General features: G+C 44.3%; 1 protein-coding gene across 4 annotated transcripts in view; it reads left to right on the top strand.

Annotated features, from left to right (window-relative positions):
• The window catches only part of LOC133110041 (ataxin-7), a 29,257-nt gene extending 4,016 nt beyond the window's left edge, over positions 1 to 25,241 (top strand). The window contains exons 1-12 of one of the 4 annotated variants that reach the window (XM_061219896.1): positions 1,863 to 1,983; positions 2,248 to 2,463; positions 2,635 to 2,703; positions 8,343 to 8,447; positions 16,875 to 17,115; positions 17,844 to 18,091; positions 18,505 to 18,587; positions 19,053 to 19,321; positions 20,137 to 20,335; positions 21,971 to 22,092; positions 23,476 to 24,481; positions 25,024 to 25,241. In XM_061219896.1, the coding sequence (XP_061075880.1) occupies positions 1,953 to 1,983; positions 2,248 to 2,463; positions 2,635 to 2,703; positions 8,343 to 8,447; positions 16,875 to 17,115; positions 17,844 to 18,091; positions 18,505 to 18,587; positions 19,053 to 19,321; positions 20,137 to 20,335; positions 21,971 to 22,092; positions 23,476 to 24,481; positions 25,024 to 25,041 (2,607 nt within the window). In that variant the 5' untranslated portion in view covers positions 1,863 to 1,952 and the 3' untranslated portion in view covers positions 25,042 to 25,241. Of the gene's footprint in view, positions 1 to 1,862; positions 1,988 to 2,247; positions 2,464 to 2,634; positions 2,704 to 8,342; positions 8,448 to 14,017; positions 14,141 to 16,874; positions 17,116 to 17,843; positions 18,092 to 18,504; positions 18,588 to 19,052; positions 19,322 to 20,136; positions 20,336 to 21,970; positions 22,093 to 23,475; positions 24,482 to 25,023 lie in introns of those variants that run through there. The other 3 variants (XM_061219898.1, XM_061219897.1, XM_061219899.1) reach the window with 3 other exon arrangements.
• Positions 25,242 to 27,972: the final 2,731 nt, after the last annotated feature.

Here is a 27,972-nt window from a genome sequence, read left to right as displayed (position 1 = left end):
GACTTGAACCCAATAGAGATTCCATGACAGGACCTGAAACAGTTCATTCTTTAAACCTGCCAACTAAAATGAAATACCAACCAATTGAAAGTTATGTAAAGAGGAGTGAGCTCATACTCCTCCACAACGACCTGAAAGACTGAAATTATAGGCAGGGTTCTGTTGTGGTTATTGCTGCTAATGGTGGAACCAGTTATTATGTTTAAGGGGGAATTACTTTTTTCATATGGGTGATATATGCGCTTCATTATTTTTTAATTAAATAAAGGCAAGAATAATTGAAAAAATGTTCTGTGTTTACTTCGCTTTCACTGCATTGTAAAGTTAAAGAGCATTGTTCGTTAAATGTAATGGGAATCATCAAGGGTGATGTGGTGTGTTTCACAAACAGTGTTCTTTTTCAAGATGAGGTGGAAGGTAATTTTGTTGGTTAAAGAAAAGCTCTTTTTTTAAATTTGTACAGTGATAATGAGAAGGATCAAATTCCATGCTGATGAATTTGAATAAGCTTGATAATCAATAGATGGAGAGGACTGTTTCTTGTTTGGAATTAGTTGTAAAATTGTCTTCAAAAACTGGAGCGGTTGGCAATTCTCATAATTTCTTGTGAAAAATATTGGGCACTGAAAAGGAATGCTAAGCATAAGAATTACCTGTCAAAGTGAACCATTTATTAAGTGTTTTCTTGTGGAACAAATGGAATGATGCCTTCGGAAACAAATAAAAACAATAGGCTATATAGACGAGCAGATGACAAATGGGACTAATGCAGGTGCAAGTAAAATAATTGTCCTTACATATGGAATTATAGTTTATTAATTTGTTAGTGTGGTGGTTCTGCACACCTAACCCTCAACTGCTCCTGATGAGCTGGTTGGTGCCTTGCATGGCAGCCAATCGCTGTGGGTGTGTGCGTGCGTGTGCGCGTGAGTGTGTGTGAGACGCATCAGTTGTACAGCGCTTTGGATAAAGGCGCTATATAAATGCAGACCATTTACCATTCATTAATTGATGACATGGAATGGGTCAATTTCATGAGTGGAGTTACCCATCTGGATCCTGGATATGTTGCATATTCTGTTGTTTATGATTCTTTTAGAAAAAAAACATTTTATCCTCTCAAAACTAACAGAGAGGTAAACATTAACACATTGGCATTTAAAACCTGTTCATGAAAGGTATTGTTCTTATTCAAAATGCAAACGAGGGCTGCGGTTTCTAATGTGTATCAACCACAAATTACATAGATTATAGTAATTTGTGCCCATAAATATACCTGTCACAATCATTTATTGTAAAATTATTACTGGACAACGCAACGAGTCTTGAAAGGTAACAGTATGTTAACTGAGTCTGGTCAGTATTTTAACGTCATGTTCGAATTATTTGATTAATATGCGTTCATTTAATCCTGCTCTGTGTTGTCCTGACGTAAAGCCACAATTTCTGGAAAAACAGAATTCGACCAAGTGGAAAACTGACCGGAAGTATAGTGCATACTTAACAAGGTATTAATATCATAACGACACATTATTATTATTTTAATTATTATTATTATTATGATTATTATTTAGGTGACTTTCTTCGGATGGCTTTGTTCTAATTAATTCATTTTCTGTTCAACTTTACCACATGTGCGTTCGTCACATTTCAACCAAAGGTCTGCCTATCTTTTATTTATAAAATATACTTTCGATATTTACTAATTGTTTAATGTACTATACAGGCCAAGGTTTACGTGCATACTTAACCGCATATACTTTATATATGTGAATGCCGTTAAGCCGTGGCTGGAGTTTAGTTTATTTAGCAATTATTGAATCGGAAGTGGCATGACTCATGCAGATATTTCTACAATTAGAAGTAGCCTCGCTGTCTAGTTAGCGAGCTACATGCCGGGCGGTTACGTTTGAACTAGGACGCCCATGTACAAATTAGTGTTATATCAGTAAATGACGCGGATTCCCCGTGTTAACTGCACACGTCGGTGAAGTTCCTCCTTAAACTTTCATTTCTGAAATCTGCGATTACACCTCTCAGAATGTAGCTGTATCGAAGGACGTTGTCGCTTATATTTTATATTCCATTTATCAAAACGGAGTGTCCGTCGATATTACAGTCCCACAAACAAAGCACCAGTAGGGGAGATATCGGATAAAATGGGAACGTGTAGTTTTACGGCGTAGATCAGTTAAGATTTCTGGTTTACCACCTTAAACGCTGACTCCTGTTTTGTTACATTTGTAGCGGAAAGAATGTCGGAAAGGGCCGATGATGACGTCAGGGGGGAACAGCGCAAAGCGGCCAGGCAGCCAAAGCAGCAACAGCAGCAGTTCCAGCAGGGAGAAGGCTGTACAGCAATGGCGACTGTAGGGGAGCGTAGATCTCTGCCCAGTCCAGAAATCATGTTGGGACAGCCGTGGAGCAACTGGGTCGATGCTGCTAAACTCCACGGGAACGACGGTGAGTGGCCGTATCAAAAAAGCCGACAGTCCGTTTAGATTTTAGAAAGCGGAATATCGCGAGCTTTTTGATTGCGTGCAGTTTTGGGTAAACGAGAAACGCGACTGGTAAGCAACAGCACCAGCAAGCAAGTGCAACTATTTATCTTCCTGTATGTGATCGCCTCTTTAGGTGCAGAATCAGAAGAAAGTTTGAAAGAGTGCGGGAAAAATCGAGAAGCTATGAGGCTCTGTAGAGACGGTAAGTATTGTTTTATCCTTAAAATGTGTGTTTTTGTTTTGGTGCTTAGCATAGAGTTAATGCACCAGCAGAAACCTGATTTGTCTGTCAGGTGAGCTTATTTGTTAATCTGGAAGTAAGGGAGCCTGGAAAGAAATCACACAAACCAAATGTTTATATTTGGTAGAAAAGTTGCATTCTTGAGTAGTGGACTTATTTCTGAGGAACTTGTGCTGAGGGTGATGAACTTGAACAGGTAATGAGTGTTGTGGTTGTTTATTGGCTGGGAGGGGCGTACACTCTTGTGGTTGCAGTTTCAAAGTTTAAATGCAAGCACTGAGGTTGTCATTACGGCAGACTATGGTTTTTAAATCTCAGACATGGAGCTCAGGAATTGTATCGCGTTGCAAGTTTGTTATTGCAGTTGCTACAAAGCTAAAACCCCTACTCACCCTGTGACTGCAGAAGAATCACTGTGCACTTTGTGGCAATATTCCTTCACAGTAATCCATATTTCAAGACTGTGATAATGCGTCGCAATGGAGTAATCGATCGCTATTGTTAAAGGAGGTGTCTTTTGGTTAAAAGGCGGTTCAGGAACATTGGCACAGAAAACCTCTGGCAGTTTTTTTGTATTTTATATTTTTATAGAAGTAATTCACTACACTGGGGCTTGAACCACCAACCTTCCAGGTCCCAGTAATGTACTCTGGCCACTAGGCTACAGGCTGTTCAACGCAGTTAATTCTACTCTGATGACCGTGCAGAATAGATGTCATAGAATGAGGTGTGCGGAGAATGACTGAATTCTGCTGCTCCAGAAAAGGCACACACCATGTGAAGGGACCTCTAAACACAACATCAGTGTATCTTGAGTGATGTGGAGCAGTCTCTTTACGGAGAATGTGAAACACGCTTGCATGGTTGATTTGATATTAACATTTCCACTGATAAGTGAAGTAACCTTAACTTGGGTCTAGTGAGTGCAGGACTGAGGTCAGCAAATGCACAGATGCAAGTGTGCACCTTGTGTGACCGTGAGGAGCTTTCATTCTTACATTTTCTCGCTATTTGCCCTTGAAAATTACGTCTGTCATCAGTGTTTAAAATTGGGCACTGAAGATGCTTCTTAAAAGAACAATATCCATTTCCGACATTGGCAGCTTCCTGTTTGCTCCTTTTTTGTAGTTTTTCAGTGTACTCTCAAACAAGTAGAGTACAGAGACTTTTGTTTTGCATTAAATGCTACTGATGATAGGGCACAGTTTCTTTATGAAATTTGTGGTGTCCTGCCAATTTCAATTGATTAGGGACAGTCAATATATTTTCTAGATTCTACAGGTGCTAGAATGCAGTGACGTTCTGCATTTGAGCATAAGCTCTGTGAAGTGTTTTTTTGTGATGTCATCAGACTTGCTATTTGGTGATTGTTGGAACGCACAGGGTTGCACAGAGCGCTCAGTAGAGCCCTTATCGAATAGGTGCATTTGCATTGGCAGACAATACGGCCCGTGTGTGTGTGTGCCATAACCACAAATTGGTCACTGATGCCTCAATGTAAAGACACCTTTCTGCCACATTAAGGTTCAAAACGTAAGACAAAATAATAATGGGACCAATTTAGAATTAGGCCTAAACAGAGAAGGCTTAAGGTAAATCTCTTGTATTACCTGCCAGTTGGTATAAATGGAGTAATGGAATGCATTAACCATTTACCTGTGATTACTGAAAGCATGCGTATGGAGCTTAATTGTCTTGTGAGACTTTCACAGTTTTAGTGCTTGAGGAGATTTCAGAGCTCAATGTGATCTTGGGAGACTGAATAACCGCAGCCAACTTGGCAGCTATTTACTTTTGCGAGGGAAAGTCTCAGATGAGCCCGACAGCCCATTGTATAATGCAGGACTTTAACATGCTGAAACGGAGGTGCACGCTGACTGAACCCCCACTCTCTTTGCCAGTCAGCAGTGTTAGGGGGTGGGGATGGGGGTAGTTTTCTCACTGGGGTTTTGACGTTGCATAAAGAGAGGCCACGTGCCTCTCTTGGCAATCCTACCTAAACACAAGTAAACTGGGTCATGTCCAAGCTCTGTGGAAGGTGAGAAAAAGAGCTTGTGTTTAAATGAAGCTGGGAGACAAATGTACAATCCCCCCCCCCCCCTTCCCAGGCATCGCAGATCCAGAGTCATCATGCACCGCCCACACACAGACATAATTTCTGGCACTTTCTCACGACGATGGGGTTCTTTGCTCCCCACCTGAGGAACAGACCGTTCCTCCGGTTGAGTCGGCGATTGTTACCGTGGAGAGGTGCGTGGGGGAGGGGCGCCGCGTTGTCATTCATCGACCCTGCGCGTGTGACTGCGCGGCGGTTCTGACTCATCGCAGAGAGATGTCTCCAAAGCTTCCTCCACACGCCAGGCGCCCCCCTCACGGCCCGCCGCGGACCACAGGCCGACCGGGCGGCCGGTCGTCTCCAGGTCACCGGGGTAGCTCCCTCAGCCAGGAGGAGAAGGGCGACATTAGCGCTGTTTCGAGCAACAATTGGCACACCTCGGTTGCTTATTACCGAAGACGCCGAGGAGAGCGGAATTAATAGAGCTTTGTCTCGGGTCCTTCTGACAGGAAGATGAAGGCGAAATGACAGAGAATTTGAGTATTAAAGCACCACCTGACCTTTTCTTTTCCCTCTGCCGCCACACGGAGATGTGTTTTCTTTTTTTTTCTTTTTTTTTTGCATAATTAGGCCTACATGTCAGAATGCCCTCTAAAAACGCTGTTAACACCAGCCCACCAGTTCATATGAACGATGTTATCATTCCTGTTGCTATGCAGAAAGAAAACTGGTGTAATGAGCACTCTAAAAATAATGTGATCCAAGGCGAGTTCTGGATATTACGCAAGGTTAGAAAGTTACACAAACTTACACACTGGAAAAAGGGGGACCACTGTTCCACTGAGAAAATGAAATTTTCAGTCAAATTTGCCATTTTCTGTTTCCTGGTGCAAATCATCCCTCAACTATTCAACTTTCAGGATAATACCACATTTTGAATGATTATGCCGTGTGTGGTGAAATTAGTATAATTATTTACAATTTCTATCTTTAGAGTCAATTTTCTCAAAGACCTGAGACCAAACATTTCCCAAAAACCTTTTTCTCAGTGCATAGTCATCACGTCATCAAACTTTGCAAACCTTTACTCCATATCCAAGAGTGTTTTGAGCCAATTATTTTCTTGTTTTTAAAGAAAAGACTATTGGGTACTAGTAATAAAAAAAAATCTGAAGGATTCTTAATAATAATCTTACTTAGTTCAAATTATAGACTGCTACAAAAATGTTTGAATTTGTCATTTCCACCGTCATGAATAAAGTATGCAAATGGTATAATTTACATATTTTGTCAGAATTGCTCTTTTCAAGTCCTTACCTCATAATAATTGAAGTATGGACCTCTGAAATGATCTGGGAGACCAAAGATGCGTTTTGGTGAAACGTATCCTTAACCATTTCAGACTGAAGCCTTCAAGTGGGCTGTAGTGGTGGTTATTTTCTAATGTTTCTCGGGTATGGATGACAAATCTTTTGATAGTAGAATTTGTGTCTTGTTTGAAATGGCTACTACTGGCACTGAAAGAAATATGAAGTGGAAGTTGAACGAGGCAGTTGAGTAATACTTTACCAGCTGTGTGTTGATGTCTTGTATGTATACATTGTAACCTCCTGCATCAATGCATCTGGTCGTCATTGTTTCGAGCACCAAGAACATTAGAAAAGGGGCCCAACTTGCCAAAATAAATACATAGTTTGAAGGTAGTTTGACTTTTCTGAATTATAAATAATGTCTTCAACTGAGGCCAGAATCATGTGAATAAAGGTTAAAGGAACTTAATTTGTCAAGCTTGATCTCTGTATTGAGCTGTGAAGATGTTCAGGTTAATATTGCACAGAGCGCTTTGGGTGATCACTTAATTAGAGGGATTAATTGGCTTCATCCTGTATGGTCATCTCCATTTCAGTATATTCCGATCACTTCCCATTTCACTCTATGACCTAATTTGATGATGTACAATTTGATAAATATCTGTCAGCTGGGAACTGAGTCATTTGTGCACCTTTCAAAGATGTGGACTGTGGATGTGAAATGCTGCATACATGTTGTTCACTTCTGACTTGAACATGAACTATACTCGACTACACATTTATGAAATGACAGGAAATGATTTAGGGGAAGTCTTGGTAATGCTTGAATATATTCGGTGTAAAACATGCATTGAAATTGAATGCATGTGTACACAGTCTTGGTTGATCCAGATTTTTGCCATGGACTGAACTCAGAATTCCCTTGTTCCTGCCTTGTTCTTCAAACAGTTCTCCCACTCGTCTTTTGGAATGCTGGTGCCTTTTCTGTGTTCTGTAGCATTTGTGTAGTTCTTCAAATTCCCTTTTCAAATGGATATTTTGGTCAAACAGTGCCTGTCGTTGCTTTGAAGCAATTGGGGAAAATGTCGAGAAGAGCTTAAGAATGAACCTGAAGGAGGGTCGGTATAGATGAGCGTGCAAGTGTCTCTCAGAAGGCACATTCATAAGTGCTGGGGGAGTCCCTCAGAACACACCTTCTGTATGTCCCTTTCTCCTCACCACTCTAGGGGAAGCCCTGTGTGACTGGCCCTATTAAACCTTTAGGATCATTACCCAATGTTATCCTCTTAATGTTGACACTAAGCAGAGGAATAGGGGGGAATTTCACAAGTCTGCTGCATGACTGAGTTTGAGATTGATCCAAAAACCTTCCCTCCTTGGCCCAAGAGATGACACAGAGATGATTTGCAAAAGATATGCTTGTAGTTTACCTCTGTATTACACCTAATCACATCTAGACCAGGAGTACACAACTAGGGCCAATCCGTTTCAGGATTGTCAACTTCTGCTCTTTATTATTTAATTGTTTCAATCATAGCTTGAACTGACATTTGTAAAAGCACCGGCTTCAGCTGCAGGTTCCAAGTGTATCCTAAAGATTTTACTGTGCTCAAGTACTGTAGTGAACCAGCCCAATTTATGGAACTATCATAAATGAAAACTAAGGTAATTGGTTGAAGAAAAACCAGCATGCAGGCCACCCTTAAATTCCACAAATTCTCCCTGTTAAAATCGACAGAAAGTTAATTTCTCCACTTTTGTCATGAAAATGCGCCCTACATGTCTGTGTTTGGGACAAACAAGGCCACAGTCAGCTGAGTAGGTTTGCTGTGAGTGATTTTGGGGGTCATTCTATCTGCGGTCTTTAATTTGCAATCAACTGTTATCACTGGAAGGACAGCGACACCGGATGAGTCAATGAACAGAATTTCCAACAACTTCTTAAATGGAGGTGTGCTCTCAAGGCAATGCATTCAAGTAAAAAAAAAAAAACGTTTCTGCAAATGCTATTCGCAACTCTGTTGCTCTGCCCCAATGTATATAGACAGTAGGTGGTGTGTTTGTCATGGCATTTCTGTATTTTGGATTCTGAGAGGCCGGTATCCCAAACGTGAGAGGGGCTCAGAGAGTGCAGCGATGCCTCTGACTCACTCAGTGTCTGGAAATAAGTGCATATGGAATTTTCTAGAAACTTGTGATCATGATTGATTTCTTTCCTCTGGTTTTCCATGCAGATATGCCCATATTTGGCCAGTGTCCCGCACAGGACGATTTCTACCTGGTGATGTGCAGCCACTGCAGTCAGGTAGTCAAGCCACAGGCCTTTCAAGCACACTACGGTAAGTCACATTTTGCATTTGGGTTCGGTTTCTGGGACCAGTGTATTGTGCACCAGTGAGGGCAACTCATTCTACCCAGAGACCCAGCGGTGTTCTCCGTCGGTGTACAGCTGCCTGTAGGAGGCAGTTTTGTGCTGAACATGTGTAAGTTACGTTTGATGTGTACGAGGTAAACGGCTGTGGGGATATGCTCATGATAATGCAGAGGCAGGGTGTCCTTAGATTGGACTTCGAGTTTCTACACCTGTTCCAACAAAAGACCTGCCTGCCTTTTACACTGTTTTGACTCCAAGTGTCATTAACAAACCGTTTACTGATATGTGCTGATTGATAAAGATCTGTGTTGTGTGTGTACCATTTATCATTGGACCTCCCAACAGTTTTTAAGCTGATGTATTAGGGGCCATTGAATCTACTGAACCGCCAACATTAGAGTTTAATCGGCAAATAAGTGTGAAGTTCAGTTAAAATGTGAAGATGCAGTTCATCAGTGTGAAAACACATTTGAGAGATTCACATAATTTGGCAAAAACAAAAGTAACTATTAGATTTAGTTCGAAACCCCATATGACTAAACTGTGACTAAACCATAATGTTGTGTGGGTAAACGCTAAAAAGAAATTATTTTTTGTGTAGTTTAATGGAATGAGAATTGCATTTTGTAGTTGTTTTTTTTTTCCCCGAGGGCCAGCAGCCCTGGCAGGGCCATGTCTCAGACTCAAGTGCAGGTCTAGCGTGGGCCAGGCTGTCCGTCCTCTCACCCCTGTCTCCTGTTTTATATGGACAGGTCATCACTCCACTGTTTCTGTCCTCAGGTTGTGCTTGAGCACAAACACCTTTATAAAACCCCTCCTCGGGTGAATTGGCTGGGTTTTGGTCTTGGAGTGGACCCAAAGTGCAGCTGAAACATTGCACAGCTTTTCTGCGATCGATCTCATCCTCTTTCTGAATGCCCAATCATTGCTGTGCATGTGTGCACTTGTACAGAAATGCTGTTATTCCAGAGGTAACATGTTGTAGTTGTACTTAGAAATACCCAAGTACTCTATGGTACCAAAACCAAATAGTACCACAGAGGCATTAGATTAGATTTTAAAAGCAAGATGGTTAACCGGTACAAATTTTGAAGGAAAAGGTGTCCTCTTTTTGAGCGTTTAAACGCTTTAGGCTGAGAGTCTGACGGACTCGCCTTATGTTGTCACTCCATAGGGTTGTGGGGTTAAATCACGAGGCTGATACCATGAACGATATGCTGCTGTGATGACAAGAGGTTTGCTTTTCACAAACACTATGGCCCTGTCTGCTCTCCTAGAACACGCATACGTGAACAGAATTCTTCCATCTTTCACAGCAGAAGAGTTCCCCTTCACATTTTTCCAGTTAATCTTTGATGCCTCCCTCTTGACTATTGAGGTTTTCTTCCTTTCTTATCAAGCAAGTAAATCACCCGTGAAGCATCCAGACACTCGTTTTGTATGAATAGGATGGGATAAAAAGAATCAGGAAATTGATAGTGGTTTAAAATTAGAGGCGCAGGATACACCTTGACCCAGATGTTGAAGAGGTTTTTTGCTTTATGTACTGAGGGCTGAAGGAACGTCGAGCAGCCCGACTATGTGAGAAAATCACACTCCGTGTGTGAGCAATTAAACGACCCGGTGTTCTCACCTCCTGGAAAGCACAGCCTCAGGACCTGCGAGAGCAGTAAAAACCCGAAACCGGAGCAACCATCGTGTACTCGCTGGTACGAACCAATCGTTACTCTTCTATTTTAATGAAGTCGACAATTGACAGCTCGTTTGACCATTCTGGGGCTTACAGACCTTGAACAGAGGTGGCAGTTAAGTGGATCCGAGTACAGTGAAGTGAAAGGGAGCCCTAGTTGATTATGGGTGTTATGGGTGTAGTCTGATGAGACTTGCCTCCTTGCCCACTGAGAGACAGTGGTTGGGTTGAGTTTGGAGAGCTTGGGACCTGGTGTGATATGATGTCGGATGCTCTCTCGGGCTAGGGAGCAGTGGTACGTATGTGATAATCATACAAATCGGTCCCTGGTCCAGGTTGGTGGACTGACCTAAAGCCTTCAGTGTGTCTGGAGGGCTGTCTGGGTCACAGTCATAAACAGGAATTAACCTTTTTTTCCCTTGAGTTCAAAAAGAAGCTTTTTATGCTAATATGTACCCTTTACAGAATTCCGTTTAATCATTCATATTTTAATAGGCTCCATATCAAATGTTATTAAATAATTACACTTTGTGCAGTAAATCGGCACAGCTGGAAGTCTCTAGTTTTCCCACTCTCTTTACCTTTTGAGGGAAGCTGAAATCCCATAGGGGGAGTCTGTATTCATTCCCTCCTACATCAAAGGGCTTTGATTTCCACTTTTATACACTAAAGCTCTGAATTGGTCGACTGAATATGAACACGCATGGTTGTATGACGTGTAGACCATCTTACACGGTGGAGTAGGACTGCTGTAATTCTGTCTTCACTAAGCCAGTTATACCAACAGGTGCCAGGACCAGACTGTTGAGTGAGGGTCGGTCAGTTGGAGAGGCCGCTTAGGCAGGGCCAGTCTCCATTGCAGTGCCTTTCAGCTCAATAAAGCGGAGCATAAAAATCTGTTTTGTGATCACTGCTATCATTAATTGATATAGTCATTTGGAGATTTGTTTTCAAATGGGAGAGATCTGTGAGCCACCTTTCTGGAATTGTGTAAGATCTTGTACCAGGCCTGTCCAACAGGTGGAGTTGGAGGGCTATTTTAGGTCTTTGGTGACATCTACTGTTGCGTTAGGGAACTGCGTTAGTAAGACCAAGGGAATGAAAGACGCTTGTTCATGTAGGCCTATTTTTTCCTGAACGCATTTTGGAATGAACAATTCCTTAAATTGGGTCAATGACCTACAGAGCTGTGTTTATGAACATATGCCTGCCGGGATTTATGAAGATTTTAAGGGCTGCTTAATATTATTTCATATCCTCTCTGATTTTACATAGGGAAACTGTATTTTTTTCTGTGATGTGTCCTGAAGCTGTTTGTAAATATAAATATTATATCTAAAGAATGGAATGAAATGTGCAGTGTCTTGCTTGCACTGTCGGTTTCGCATTTTCAGTAGCAATCGAGCCGCTGATGAAATCATTGCTGTGCTATTTTTGCGCAGTCAGCATTGGATAAGGAGTGTAAATGGCATTCAGTGTCTAACTGTACCACCTTCTGCACAGATTATCTACCGATCTGGTAGCCTTTATGTCCCTTTTCTCTGGAACAGTTTTCTAGCTAGGTCATTGTAGCTTCTATACATCTCACTACTTCCATCCATTTTTAGTACACACTGCAGTGAGTCAGGCCCTTGTTTGAGGGTGCAATGGCAGTACCCCACCTGGGCTGTGAAGCTGTGACCTCTGATGTCACCAGACCAGTTTCCTGTCCCTACATTGTCACCCAAAAGAAATGTGTGTGTCACTTGTCTCGTACATTAGCCCAGCTGCAGCTGGTTTCGAGAGTCATTTCTTTTGTGCAGTTGGTTACGCTTTAGCAATGTTGTTTCGACAAAACTGTGTGAAAGCTAGGCTTAATTTACTCTACAAAGTGCTGCTTTGAAAGCGCTCAAGTTCCTGTTCAGAAGCAAAAGGCCCTCAGAGTGCCGTAACGCCAATAATCTGGCTCTGACACAATCCGGCCTAGCCTCTGGGTGTTTACTCCAACTGTTTAACACATCAGACAGTCTACTGCCTGTCAGCCACAGATAATCTGACTTTTTTTGTCCCAATAATGGGCATTAATACAAAAATTGCAACGCATGCTGCGAAGCCAGATGGATCACTGGACTACTTTTATTTCATAAAATGGCTTTGTGGGACATTTTCAGTAGAGGTTGTGAGGTTCAGTTTTGCTTTGTTGGAGGGTAGCCATGAAAAAATGGGTGAAAATTGCATACACGTTTGTCACTGTTAATTTGTATCCGTCTAGAGCGTATGATACTTTTGGGGAAATCAAGGCCAGTTGAAGTGCCAACACCACTTTTGGACCCATAGGATCATTGTAAATGCACATACCGGATTCTGTCAAAATGGTTAACTAGCTACATGTTCTGCCAATACTACACACATACTGCAACAATGGTGAGTGGTTTTATTCCAGTCAGTAACTAACATTACCAGGAAATGTAGCTAGCTGAATTATAATTTAACCAGGTGCTAACATTATAGGCCGACAGTTTCTATTCAATAAATTATATATTTGTATAATAGTTGATGGATGAATATGTATATTGTCGTCTAGCAGAAGTTCAGCTCCTTTCAACTTTTGATGATTTTTAAAATATGGACGTATCTGTGCGTAAAGCACAGACGGCCATCTTTGCTCTCGGCTGTCTGTTAACGCATGAGCCCCGTCGCAAAAGCATTGACCCTGTGCATTTGTGATGGATGTGAAATCTCTGCTTGTGTAATAATCCCCTAAAACCGTTGGGATTACTTCACAGTGCTGTATAATTCCAGTTAATTTTGACTGGTTGGTGATTTTTTGCTATCAGCAGAGTGGAGCTAACCTCCAGTTAAGCAGCACTTGGGTCAGTCTGCCCTGAGTGGGCCGAGGATTCTGCTTCTGTGGCCCTAGGTGGGGTGGTCCACTGTAGCTCGACACTGTAGCTTGCCTCTGCAAGGAAGCATTTCACAGATTTCATTCATGATGTGACCGAATGGGCTAAACTCCTGAAGTTTAAGGTTTTTCAAGTTCATGTCTAATCACACATGTACATAGTAAAAAACCAGAAGACCCACAGGATTAAGCACTGTTACTGTATTTCATTACTATTGACTATTTATCTGTCTCTATACAAATGAGTGTTGACTAAAAATACAGTGTATGTAGATATTTCAAAGCTGGTGGTATACCAGAATAGCTCAGGTGTGTTCTACAGGAAGCTTCAGGCAGGTGACAGGCTCAAAAAGTAAGTGTATCGCATTTCCCCCACATATTCTGTATGAAAGAACTGGGGAAAAGGCAGAACGTCCCAAGAGAAACATTGCTTCACAGCTCAGCAGTTTTATTTTCAGATAACATGCAGTGCGCACGGTAAGATGTTTTCGTTAGTAAGTCGAGATTTGTTTGTGTTCATCCACACCGACTAATACTGTATGTGGTGTAGCCCTCTTCCACAGCTATTCATAAGAACACTTAATAAAGTGCCTAGCAGGAAAAGGGGCCCTTGGTGTGTTGAGGATTAAGAAGGCTGTTTTGGACACCCGGTTTCCCGCAGTACAGACCGCTGTGAGTTTGGCCTCCTGACGCTCTGCCAGACTCCTCTCCAGAAGCTCAGGGGCTGGTTTGCATAAACGGGGACTTCTCGTGCGACAGGCGCACAGTGAAAGGAGGCTCCTCCCCCCGTTTGGCTGTGTGCGCCAGGACCTTTGTGACTGGTGCGCTCCGTGGCGTTGGCAGGAAGGGGGAAACGCGGCTGACGCGCTGGGCCGTCTCTAGCTGGGCCGCCCTCACGCTGAGCTGGGAGGGAGGGGGAGGGCTGCGTGAGGAAGAGGAGGAGGAGGAGGAGGAGGAGGAGGAAGGGGGCTCAGTGTTCAGTGAGGCCTGGCACGTTGCATGGCAAACAGAGGCCGAGAAGCTCGCCGCCCTCCCTCTGAGACTTGGCTTTGGCCGCGAGCCCAGAGCTGCATGGAGTTCGCAGAAGGTTAGTGCAGTTGTGCATTAACTCCGAACTGACTGCGATACACAGCGACGCTTTCGTCTTTTCTTGCTGTCTGCTTCTCTCTCTCGTCTCTGTCTCCATATCTCTTCCTCTGTGTTTCTGTAGCTCAGTCTGTATATGTTGTTTTCTGTCTGTCTTTGCCTGTAGCCCTCTCTGTATATTTTGCTATCGGTAGCTCTCTCTGTATATTTCGCTATCTATATATCCCTCTATCTCTCTGTATATATATCTCTATCTCTCTCTGTATCTCTGTAGCTCTCTCTGTATATATCCCTCTATCTCTCTCCCTATCTCTGTGTGTATATCTCTCTCTGTCTGTCTCTGCCTGTAGCTCTCTGTATATATTGCTATCGGTAGTTCTCTGTATATATCGCTATCTTTCTATATATCCCTGTTGCTCTCTCTGTATATATCACTCTATTTCTGTATATATCTGTCTCTGTAGCTCTCTGTATATATCGCTCTCTCTCTCTCGCTATCTCTGTGTGTATATATCTCTCTCTGTAGCTCACTCTGTATATATCGCTCTCTCTCTCTCTCGCTATCTCTGTGTATATATCTCTCTCTGTAGCTCTGTATATATTGCACTATTTCTCCCTGCTAGCCTGCTTCCCCTGTGTGTGTGAATAGCGCTGTGTAGCCATGTGTTTGGGCTGCTGGCTGTGCAGAGCAGGAGGAGTTGTTGTTTGCTGGCTCGGGTGGATAATCTGATAAGATTAGCCGTGGCTGTCAGCCTGCACTGGCCGCTCTGAAATGTCAGCGGAGTCATCCGGGCAAACGTCAGATCCAAACAGGCCTTCCTCACCGCCCTGCGCGACGGGGAGCCTCCGCCAAACACACACACACACACGCGCAAACACATTTTTTTACCTCCATAAAAGTGATGGGAAGATGCTGAGTGCTTTACAGCCTGTAAATATATTTTACTTTCTCTTTGTGTTTTTCGTGAGAAGGCGGTGCCGGTTCTGTGTTGTAAATGCGGAGGAAAGGCCACCCAGACAGGCCCTCTCTCCCCAGCCAGACAGCCGACGTGACCAGGGGTCAGAGCAGGAGGGCTTAGAAAGGCACGTCTCTCCGTGGCGTTAAAAAGGTGTTTATTGGCAGTGGGATCCTCTCCCCTTTGCCCCAGGTCTGTTTAAGCAGCTATTGCCAGCTTGGCAGGAGCTCTAAGGGAGCCATTTCACTCCTGCAAACACCGCTCCCTCCTCGTATGGATTTGCATGCAGTGTGTGTCATGCAGACGCTAAGCGCAGGAAATGAACTGCTTTGACCTGAAAGACTGTTTTAAGGAGAACTGCTGCGGATCGGCCTAATGGCTCTGCTTGAATCGCAAGCCCCGTAGCGGTTTCCTGTTAGCTGAGGATTGTGCTGAAGAGGCAGGTAGTGGAACAGCACTCTTAATTGCGACTGTTTTTGTGTTGGCATATTGTTCTGTACTTCAGGCATGGCTGTGGGGTATGCTGGAACAATATGCTTAGCTTGAAAGGTTCAGACAGTATACAGTTGAATTAATACTGTCGATAGCTTAATAGGCTGTAGTTTGTCCATAACAATGTTGTCTACAAAGCATAGAAATATGAAAAAGCATGATTTATACCTGTTTATTTCTCTAGATGGAAAAATAGTGTATTTGACTGAACCTTTTCACAGCTGTTTCAGTTTCAAACTCTTCAATCGTTGTGAAAGCTGACTAGTCTCCAGGACAGAGTTTGGTCGCAACCTCACTGGAGAGCCATTTAGTTAGTCTCACTCACAAGCTAACGTGACAATTGGTTGTGGTGAAGGCCATCAAACTGCCGCTTGTGATGGTTGTGTTTTTCTTGCTGTCATGTTTTGTCATACTGTACAAACGCTGGAGGGGTATTCATACTCTGTGGCTATTTACAGACTTCCTGCAGTACCCCAGCAAAGCCATTCCAGAGTACAGTCCAAATATCCAGTCTTATTTTAGGTCTGCAGTCTTAAAGGAATAAGTGGAATTTTCCGGGTGGTTGTTGTTCATCCACTGCAGGCCGACAGTTATTCTCACATAAAATAGCCTACATTTGCAGCCTGCTGCACAACCAAGTGTGTGGTAATGGCAATGGATTTAGTGAGGTGTTATGCAAGAAAAATCTATGTAGAAAACCACAATGTCTGTAATATTTAAAATACGGAAAATTATGTCACCTAAGATTAAGACCAAAAAACATTTATCAGATTTTCCAGTTTGATGCTCTAGTAATTTTGCATTATTAGATTTATAGGTGGAACTTTGAGCCAATGCCGTGTGCGTCATACTGTTATGCAGATGTATGTGCCTTTGTTGTGGTTTTCCTTGTATTGCTTACTTTTGTACTTCAAAATACATTTCTACTGGTACAAGAATAATGTCCCAGTGGAGGATGAAGAGGATGGATCAGCACTGTGTTGCACGTATGATGCTGAAGCTATTAGAGCATTTCACATTGCTCGCTGATCAGTTTGGGTGTTTTGGTCATTTTTACACTGACTGTGTATGCATCTGTCTATCCATTGATATATCTGTCAAATGATGTACCTATCTTGGTGTTCGGTGTGGCGCGGGTGCACTAAATGACAGTGACTGGGAGTAAGAGATACGATAGACAGCGTTAAGGTTGCTGTATGTACGAGGGGTGGGTAACTGATGATCGTGGTATAAAAGGAGCTTCTGGGATTGGGCAGGTTTTGACCGATGTCTTCTTCACCCCCACAGAGAGGAGACACGGCCCAATCAGCAAGCCCGCCCTGGCCAGCACGTTGTCCTCGGCCTACCCCATGCCCACGCTGTCGTCCAGGGGCAAGGGCGGCGGGGGCTCGGGGGCCACGGGCCCAGGGGTCGGCCGCTCTGCCACCGGGAACGGAGCGTCCTCCAACTCCAAAATCCTCAAACCCAAAGACAAGCTGCCTGTTCACGGGAGGCCACAGTTCCCCATCAAGGTGCCTCACAACAAAATGTAAGTGGACACGTTTTCTAGCACGGGTTCGGCGTGTGATTGTGTTATTTGTGGCTCTTCTCCCGCTATGCTGTCTGCAGCCTCTCAGAGAGAGCGGCGTGAGCCCCGCAGTTGGTCTTTGTCTCTGCCCGTCTTCGCGGGTTCTTGTTTTGACACATTTCCTGTTGACTTTATAAAGTCTTTGTGGTATGACTGTTCTCTTCACTGAGGTAGATTTGATGATTAGTTTTCAGTCAGGTGAAAAGTCCCATGAACACATCATTCTTTCCCTGGAGGGATTAGTCATGCAGAGGTTTTTGCTTTCTCTCATCAAGGAGAAACGTGTGTCTTTGCTGTGTCTCATCATGGAGTGATGTGCCTTTGCTGTTCCTTAATGGTGAGACGTGTGTTCGCTGTTCCTTAATGGAGAGACGTGTGTTCGCTGTTCTGTATTGGGGAGAGACGGTCTTTGGTCTTCTGTAATGGAGATACGCGTCTTTGGTTTTCTGTAATGGAGAGACATGTCTTTGGTCTTCTGTAATGGAGATACATGTCTTTGGTTTTCTGTAATGGAGAGATGTGTTTGGTCTTCTGTAAAGGAGAGAACGGTCTTTGGTCTCCCATAGTGGGCAGACGAGTGTTCGCTCACAGAGCATGGCTTTCTCTTCTCATAGACACACAGAGATCCGTATGTGTGTACGCTCTGGTCACAGAGAGGCTGTTCTCAGTCCCCTGTCCCCTCCCTGCAGCCTGACTCCTGCGGTCAACGTGGAGAAGATGCCACTGCGGGTGGACCTGTCGGCCAAGCTGGTCCACGTGCCCACGTCCAGCACCACTGTGAGCTCGCCCATGAAGCCCGGCCTTAACTGTCCCTCCATACCAAAGGCGCCCCTGCTGGCCCCGGGACAGATCCCCAACGGGAAGAGCCTCCCGCCACTGGACAAGAAGCAGGACGACAACGCCAGTACCAAGAGACAACTGCACAAGAGACCCTCAGGTGAGTGACCCTATCCAGGCAGAACACCTCGGCCCAGTCAGGAGGCTAACAGACTCATGGGTTTGTCTGTTAAAGACGCTAAAGAGGGCCTTCAGAGTCCTGTCCAAGCATTGTGTCTGAATAAATTAAAGCACAATTAAGCAGGAGCACATAAAAAACCAGCAGACACAGCAGCCCTCCAGGATTTCACTTATGTAATATAAACTACACCACAAATTTGGCTACTTGACAATTTATATTCATCATAAAGGTATATTTGCAGTTAATGCTAAGCTTTGATATTTGTTTTTTAGAGTAGAAGTATTTCTGAAACGTATTTATAATACATGCCTATATTTCCTTTGAGAATGAATGTTGTGGCTGAGCACATGGTTGTGAGACTCGTTGGGTTTTCGTTGCTTCATTTCCCACAGAGCGGGAGTTTAACCCTGATGTCCACTGTGGGGTGGTGGATCTGACGGCACGGAAGCCATGTACGCGCTCTCTCACGTGTAAGGTAGGCTCGGCTGTGTCCGCTCTCAGCTGTGTGACATCACGCTGGTGACTGTTCCAGTCTGGTAAGGGAGTTTTGCGCGCATGCTGAAGGACATTCACTGCTGAACTTTGTTTTCGCTCCCTTGGAATCTAGCCTGTATTGTTACAACTACACTTAGGACTTTCTTTTTGTCTACTGAGCAGTTGTTAGGAAATGAGTTGATTTTGGAATTGGCTCATGTATACTCAAGCCACCAAAATGAGTGCCTTATGAACATTTGTCACGATTCCTCTTGACCATAATGCTTTGTGAATACTGAACTGTTGTGTCCTCCAAATACATATTCCATGAGCGAATGCTGCTTGGTCAGAGGAGTGAATGTTGAATGTGATAAATAGCGCTCCTCATACACCAACAGGGGGCGATGCTGGGCTGGTAGAGTGAATATCGAATGTCATAAGTAACGTCTGATTCTGTTATCCTCAGACACATTCCTTAACCCAGCGGAGGGCAGTGTTGGGTCGGAGGAAGCGCTTCGACACTCTGTTGGCGGAGCATAAGAGTAAAGCCAGGGACAAGGAGCTGCTGCGTAGCTCGGAGTACCCCCAGCAGACCCCCGCTCTCAGGGACCCTCACCCGTCGCCCTCCCGCCTCATGCAGGACCCCCACCAGGTCCCTCACAGCAACAGCACCGCTGCCGACAGCAAGCCTTCAGCGCCCAGCAAACCCAAACCTCACAATCTTGGTCTTCCACGGTGAGCCACCTCGTCTTGTCTGTCCTAGTCGTCCACGGTATGTTGAAACGGCCTACGGTAGCATTGATGCTGCTTTTGGAGATGTTCAGCAAAGGTTTTTGTTGTAATGTTTACCCTTCGAGATCCGCCGCTTGAATTTAAGTCCACTTCATCTTGCATCGCTTTGTTCAGGATGCAGTTAGGATGTGTATTAATCAGATGTTTAATTCTGGAGAGAGGTTTAATTTGGCAGCAGTCTTCTGAAACATTCCACTGAATAAATTGAACCTCCCTGCAATGCAATAATTCTGTAGGTTTGGGCTGCCAAAACCTGTTCCTGGAAATGTACCGTGCCATAGGTTTTCATTTCGACCCTAATTTGGCACACCTGATTCTACTAGTTGGTAGCTCAACAAGATCTCTAGCTGTTGAATGAGGCCTGCTGTTAGGGTGAAAACTCACAGCATGGTAGATCTCCAGGAACAGGGTTGAACAGTCCTGCTCTAGGTGATGTCAAATCTGCTGGGACCACCTCAGGGGTGCACAACTTCATACTGGTTTTTGTTCCAACCTATTGCCTTGTTTTTTATTTGCTGACAGCTCTATAAATTACCCTGGTTCAAGCCTGTACTTGAGCACAGTAAAATCATTAGGATACACTTGCTGTCTGCAGCTGTAGCCTGTACTCGTACAGATAAGATGATTGAGTCCGTTAAATAATTCATTTAAATAAACAAAATCCTGAAACGGATCGGCCCTTGCTTCGAGTAATATTCTCCAAAATAAAGTGTGACAGGGTGACATATAAGTGTGTGCGTGTGTGTGTTAATCTTTAGACTGAACAGCAGTTCTTCGCACCCCAGTGGGACCCCCCAGGGAGACCCGGCCCTGTCCCACGAGCCTCCCCACCACAGCGTGCCCACCACAGACGGGGCGTCCCGCTTGTCCAGCGACGAGGGGGAGCCCGAGGAGAAGGAGGAGTGCCCAGAGAAACTGGACTGCCACTATTCATCCCATCACCCTCGACCCGCAGCTGTGAGTCCGTCCTCCCCCCCCAAAATCACACCCACCACCACCCAAAATCCTGCTCACACCCACCGCCACCCGTCTTCACCTGAAACCCTGCTCATACCCACCACCACTCGTCTCCACCCGAATACCTGCTCATACCGACCACCACCCGTCTCCACCCGAAACCTGCTCACACCCACCACCACCCGTCTCCACCTGAAACCCTGCTCATACCCACCACCACCTGTCTCCACCTGAAACCCTGCTCACACCCACCACCACCCGTCTCCACCCGAAACCTGCGCATATCCACCACCACCCGTCTCCACCTGACACCATGCTCACACCATCTGTGAGCGGAGCTTTACTCCTCCAGCACTCTGCTCCTATGAGCCTTATTCTGTATTATTCCAGACCTAGTCAAGGGGGTCCAGTAAGGAAACTGTTTTGTTTTGCTTGCTATTGTTAGCTGAAATAGTTTTTTCTCTGTGGACAGTTTTAAACTTTGTTTAAAGCCATTTTTCCAAAGACTTTATATTGTTTACCATCAGGTGCATGTAAATCAGTCTGGTCTTCTGTGAAATGGTTCAGTACACTGGTGCAGCGAAGAGGCGGTTGTTCTGTTTTTAAATGATTGAACCTGTTTTCCTGGCAGTGTGCTTATTACCTGTGGTGGTGGCAGTCCAGTAATTCTGAGTGATGGCCAAGCTGCTGAAAATGTCTGTGGTTACCGCTGCTCTCGGCTCTGATGAGCCCATTTTCCATTAGAACATTTTGAACCCGTCGAGGTTCAGGAATGTTTTTTTTTTTTTAATTTTTTTATTCATTTTGTTTTTGTTATGGGATACTTACTGTGAATATTTGAGATTTTTGCACTGAACTCCGTTTCTTGTTGGATGTGTGTACATTTTAATGTGAGGTCATGGTAAGTCATGGTCTAGTGTTGTCCCCAAAGACAACCCTAGATGTTGCAGTACTGTGGTAAGTCTCCCATACACCTTCAGTCAGTCCCACCAACTAGGGATCTACATAAGCGGAAACGCATCTGGCATTCCTACCAGGGTCATGGTGGGTTTAATTCATCTAGGATTGCTCCTGTTACCACTGCATGAGGTCATTCCAAACACACAGATGTAGCCACTGGTGGGTGAGTGCGTCACACACACTTCAGCGTTTTGCACAGGTGCAAGTGACATGGCAGAGACACAAGAGGCACGATTATGGTAAGGTCAAGTTGGGTTTAGAATATAAGGAATTGATCCAGTGTGGCATAATCCGTAAGGCAGCCAGCTCAGGCAGCCAGCACAGGCTGGGGTCCAGTCTTGGCGCTTATCTGTGGAGACTTCTGTCTGAATCAAGCAAAGCATAGGAAAGGATGGTACACTGTCCACTGTCCTTTAAATCAGGGGGGTGTAGTCTGATTAAGATTCCATAAACCAGACGGATATTTAGAGGCTTTTTATATTCTGCTTCTGCGGAGCACTACTTCATCAGTCTCTCCCTCAGACAGTGGAGCTAGCCCTTGGCTCTCCAGGCAATGGTCTTTAATGCAGTGATGCATCTGTAAATGACCCGGCTGAGTGCGTCCCCGCACACGATGCTACAATGCTACTGTAATGGAGATCCCCACAGTCATACCGACCATGCTTTCCCACACAGATCTGCTCGTTTGGGAGTCGATTGTTTGGGAGAAGCTGCTATGCATTTGACCGACGTTGGGATCGAGTTCGGTGTGTGCTCAACGCCATGGTGGACAAGCACGTCAATGCCCAGATGTGGAGGTAAGTGGCTTTTTTGACTCCATGTATTCTTACCTTCACAGATATGTTCAGGCTGGTGGTTGTAGACCATTTATAGTGTGTATAGCTACCTTAGTGCTGTGCTTAGATCAAGAATGAGGAACAAATCATTTTGTTTTCTTCCGAACAAAAATTTTATATTTCTGTTCAGCCCACGTAAAGGAATGGAATAACGCTTAGAACAAAATCTAAAAACCAGTTATTATATTCTCATGATGAAGTCAAAACAAGAAAAGTACAATAAAAGTGTGTAAGTACCATCAGAATGCAAGCGCAACATTCAGAACAACTTTTAATGACTGGGACACCTTGCTGAAAGATGCTTGTGGAGGCAGCTGGCCTAAAGCCAGCACTTTGCTGAACATTCAAGTCCTCCTCTCTATCAATCCATGTTAGTGATTTGGTAAATTGATAGAATTTTGTAAAATGTAATGGTCTGCTGTATACAGAATAAAGTATATGCAAGTAGGTATATGTGACCCGTTCTAATCAGTTGTAAGTCGTGATCGCCAATTTCGCATAAATCAATGTTTATCTTAAAATCTTTGTTTTGGGTTGTTTTAGGCTTTCATCTTGATTTATATTCCGCATGTCTTAATGCCAAATTCAGAGTAAAAATATATTTTTTAAGCTTTTAAACTCAAGATGTCATATTGAAAGTAACACTGGAGTTGTGCATTGTTTGGAGGCTAGCCAGCTTGTCACCGTTCACCAGTCACAAGCCACAAGCAACCATATCAGCTGCGTTTGTGGCTACAAGTTAATGTATTTGCTTTCATGGTCTGTATGTCTTAATGTCAAGAGTAAATGTTCAGAGTAAAAAAAGATAGTTTTAAATGGTTTATACATAAGATGACAAGTTATAACCCTGGAGTTTCTGTAGTCTCCCAGCCTCACATTAAACAAAGTTTAAAGCTGTTTTTCTGGGGAAAAAATGGTTTGATGGCACTCAAAATAAAACTTTGGTATTGCTAGAAAGCTAACATTCTCCTCTTTTGATTTGTTTCTAAAACTCAAAATGCATACAACAGGGTATCGACTAATGGCCTTGACAACGCTGACAAAACTTCCCTGAGTATACTCTACTGAAGGAACCTGTAGTTCCTTACCAAGACAAATTGCTCTACAACAAACACGTCACTGCTGAACAAAGTATTATAGCTGAACATTGTGGGGGTTTTGGTGACGCCCGTTATTCCGACCGTTCATGAGCGTGGTATGGTCAGAGTGACGCTAATTACGCCGCCCTTTCATTCGTGTTCCAACTTTCCAATAGGAAAGGGGAACGCACAGTAAGTCCTACATGCTGGGATTCGACAGTTAAAAGATGGTGGGGACATAATCAACCCGACTTTCCTTTTCCAGGAAAATTCCCCCGGCCTCAGAGATCTCCTCCTCCTCCTCCTCCTCCAATGCGGCTCACAGGACAAGCACAAACTCTCTGCCCACCTCCCACACCAACGTCAACTCCACAGGGTTCCTCAGCCCGACCTCGGCCGTGTCCTCTCCCTCCTACGCGCAGTCCCTGTCGTATGGGACCACCCTGAACGCCCGTGCCTCCCCCCTCAGCCCCGCCGACCACCCCGCCTACAACGCGCTCTCCAGACAAGTGTCTTCGTCGCCCCAGATGCCTTCGGGACACTCGGCCGTCCCCTCCCCCCTTTCCAGCAGAGGGCCCAAGGCCCGACCCAGCAGCAAGCCCTTCAGGTCCCGCGAGACCCCCGTCCCCAACTCCAACTCCAACTCCAACAGCAGCAGCACCGTGGGCAAGAAGAGGAAGAACAGCTCCCCGCTGCCCTCCCACACCCCCTACTCCACCGAGTCATCCTCCTCCTCCTCTTCCTCCTCGTCTTTGTCATTCAAGAGAAACTGTGTGGTGAACTCGGGCGGCTCAGGGAGCGTGTTCCACCCGTCGCTCACGTCCTCTTCCTCCTCCTCCTCCTCGTCCTCCTCATCTCACAGCGGCGTCCACAGCGTGGGGCTCAACTGCGCCCCCGGCAGGACCAACTCTCTCAGCCTCAAGCAGGACCAATCAGGGAGGGGACCCCCGAGCGGGACCCCGGCCGAGTCCATCAAGCGCATGAGCGTGGTGATGAACAGCAGCGACTCCACGCTGTCGCTGGGGCCCTTCGTGCACCAGGCCGTGGAGCAGCCCGGCTTCTCGCACGGCCACGGACACGGCGCACTGGAGGGGAAGAGGCGCAAGGGCTCCCCCGGGTCCAGCGCCATCAACAGCAGCGGCGGGGGGGGAGGGCCGGGACCCGGGCGGCCCAAAATGGGCAGGCCGTCCGTCGTCAACAACATCCACGGCAAACACGGCCGGGCCATCCCAGGGACGCAAGGACTCCCCAACAACTCGCTCATACAGCAGGTGGGTCCTCACGCCAGACCAGACTGTGAGAAGGAACCTCTGGGTCACTGTGGGCTTTATTGGTCTGTCTTTTAATGACCCCCAGTCTGGCCCATGTTTGTGTTTGTGTGTGTGTGTGGTTTCAAAAGTTCAGCCCCACCACCAAGACTACGGGGCAATCCAGAGGACCCATATTCGCGATGAGATGATCCGCATACTGTTTTGGCCATATTGGCCAGTTTTCAACTGGTTTTACCAATTTTCTGCTGTGATTTACATTTTTTTGTAAGGTGATTAAAAGCATTATTTGTCTTGAATTACTCATAGAAATGTTTTGCCGTTTGCCTGAACTTGCATTGCAGTGATTGACCATGGAACAGAGTTTATGCTGTGACAATTTATAGCACTTCATCAAGACTGTTCATTGGCAGAGCCATACTTGGATGTCTAATGAAGAGCTAACAAGGGCCCAACAGTACAAGCCCTTTACAAACGAGCAGTCACTTGTTGCTGTTTGAGAGCTTTATTAAACAAAGCGCATTGTTGTTTTCTGTCTCTTGCAGCCAAAGGCACGTCCCTGACAGTTGTATGGCCCTCTCTGCACAGAACTGGACAATGCAAGCAGAACAGTACCAGCTGTGGTACTCTGAACTGCACGAGGCCTTTTGTGTTAATCTCAGCTTCCCATGATCCTCAGGGGTGGAGATCCCACCGGACAGTCGGTGACATCACGGAAATTCCCCAAAGCTGTGCCGCCACAGGGGACGCCGTGTAGACTGGATTGGGGCGGGGTGGGGTTTGGGAGGGGGGGGGGGGGGTTGGGAGTAATGATGGGTTGATGCTCCTATCAGTGTTACAGTGGACCGCTGGTCTGTGAGGTCTTCCTTTGGAGGACTGTGCTCAGTGACCTCACACAACGTTCTATGGTACAGATAAGGGCTGGTTCATGCAGCGCTTCACTTGCATCCAGATGTCGCGCTGGGGAAAATTCCTTCAGTCGTTACCGTCGGTGAAACACGTAGGTTTCCACCAGTCTCTTCTTTGTAGTATGGATGCAAGTGCACATTGCGTGTGTTCGTCAGGTCAGATTCTGCTAAACTACTGGGGGAAAAACCTATGGTAGTAGGTAAGAAACTTGTCAGGAGTTCCCACACTTCATACACAATCAATGACTTTTTCTTTTCTTTTTTTAAACACAACTTCAACTAATTTCATAACATGGGCACAGATCCTGTTTGTACAAGATCGCTAAGCTGTTTAGACTCAGTTAATTCGGGGGTGTTTAGACCATTGTGAAAGATTCCATTTGGTTTAGTCGTGACAGACGGGTGCCTGAATCAGTGTATGGTTGCCTGGGATCCCTGCCGTTGGCAGCGTAGGGAGCAGCCCTTCAAATCTCAAGATCCATCAAACATGGTCCCTGGTGATTCTGCATGTGGGCTTATGCATGGAGAGAAATTGGAAGCTATCACTGGCACTCACATGTCCTCTTTATATGAATGCGATTAGACTTGCCTCATGGTTTGGCGAGTAGTGTGTTAATTCCTGTGAAGACCAAATCTTAACTGCTGTTATCACGGAACAATGTTAGTGGTAGAACAACTCGTTCAGAAGCATAGAGGTCAAGTCTGGTTAAAATTTGTAGTCTGATATGTTAAATACCTAATGTGTTTGGCCATATCTTGTGCACAAACTAGCAGAAATATAGAAGCAACCTTTTTTCCTGCCAAAATTGTGACTAGTCAACCATAAACCAGGATGTAGATGGACTTCTGAGTGTTATATGAAGGAATTGACTGGGAACAATTTTGTGTCACTAGACACTTAGAAATAGGCATTCTTGTTGCATCATGAGAGGGGGCTTGGTTCTGGAGTTTACATGTGGCATTTGATATATTATAAAATGGTCAATTTGGTAGATTTTAACCAGACTTGTCCTTTAATTCAGTAGTTTAGGTAACCATAAAACTTGGATAAAGACGCAAACACATTGCACTTTGATAATTAGCACAAACACTAATCGTGACGAGAGTATAGAATAACTGGAATAAATTAACTCAATTTCCTTGAATATGTTCATATGTCCAGGCGCTTCTATGTATTTAGGTCATGAGTTACTGGATGGATTTTTTTTCTTTTTTATGAAGCATTTTATTAATGCAAGATCAGCACCCACATCACTGACTACGAGACTCCCTACTGTGAATGGTACTGACCAAACAGAAAGCCACTATTTATAAGTAGATTATGCTTTTTTGTTTTGTTTTTTTCCCCTCTAACTAGCCAACAGTGGTAGGCATTTTAGAGGCAATGTCCCTTGCCCTTTGCCCAACACCACTAAACCCTACACAACTGGGAATACTTGGCTATACTATACTTCCACTTTCCAGTGACATTTCTTCACATGACAAATTCTAGAGTGGACTGAAAGCCAGTGGGATGGGATTTTGGTCCTGAATTTCTATAGGTTCCTCATTACACATATTGTTGCTTGACTGGATTTTTTTGAATAATTTTCAGAACACAATTTGAGTGAAACTTTTTTTTTTTTGTAACTTGGGGGGAGTATTTTCACACTATGGCTATTATCTACTATTGTACCATTGTAACTCCTGTAGATTTCTTAACCCTATTGATGTCACTCGGCAAAACGTAGCTGTAGAGCGGAGTCAATTTTGTATCTATTATTTTAGCTTTCTTGTATGTATTATACAGGTATTGAAGTATCCCGATTTCAGAATACATATTTTGTTAAAACAAATTGTACATATTTAAATATGTATTTTTGCACAGGCATTTTTTCTTATACAATTTTGGTACAATTGAGATCATCATTATTTATTTATTTAGTAAATGAATAACAAGACTTTATTATTTGAAGTGGTTCACTGCCAAGCCAATAACGCAATATGCCTATAACAAACACATAGGACATCTCTTAAAACACGCACTTGGATCCTTGAAAGGTGAAGTGTTGTCACTGAAGTGCAGCTTATGGGATAGTAAATGCATTTGAATTGTGGAAGGTCTTTTTACCATGTTTGCATGTTGCTTCTGATACACTGAAATAGTCGATCCAATGTGACCAACTCAGCCTCTGGAATGTCCTACTCACAAGATATGTTGTACAATTTGGTTTCTAATAATTAGGAAGAATTGTATGGGTGGTGTCTTAAAATGTATTTTTTGGCAACACTTTCCCTTTAAGGTCTTGGGATTAGGGCAATTATTACAAGATGGAGGAAAAAATAACACTTTAAAATACCTTGCAGCTGCTTGAATCGTCATTGCCAAAATTTTAATTTGAAACACTGCTTTTAACAGAGTATTTAATTTGCAGTTTTTAGAAAAATATGAAAAAAGTGCCTGGATTAGTTGCACACTATGACTGTTTAAGGACCGCTCTCGTTTTGTTTTACGTGACTTGAATGTTTAAAATGGATTAGGAGCTCGCTTTTTACACTTGCATTTGGGTCCTTGATTGTGGTAAAAAAAATCTTGATACAATGTTG

Source organism: Conger conger, chromosome 14, assembly GCF_963514075.1.
Source record: "Conger conger chromosome 14, fConCon1.1, whole genome shotgun sequence".
Lineage (NCBI taxonomy): Eukaryota > Metazoa > Chordata > Actinopteri > Anguilliformes > Congridae > Conger > Conger conger.
This window is presented reverse-complemented; position numbering and strand designations above follow the sequence as displayed.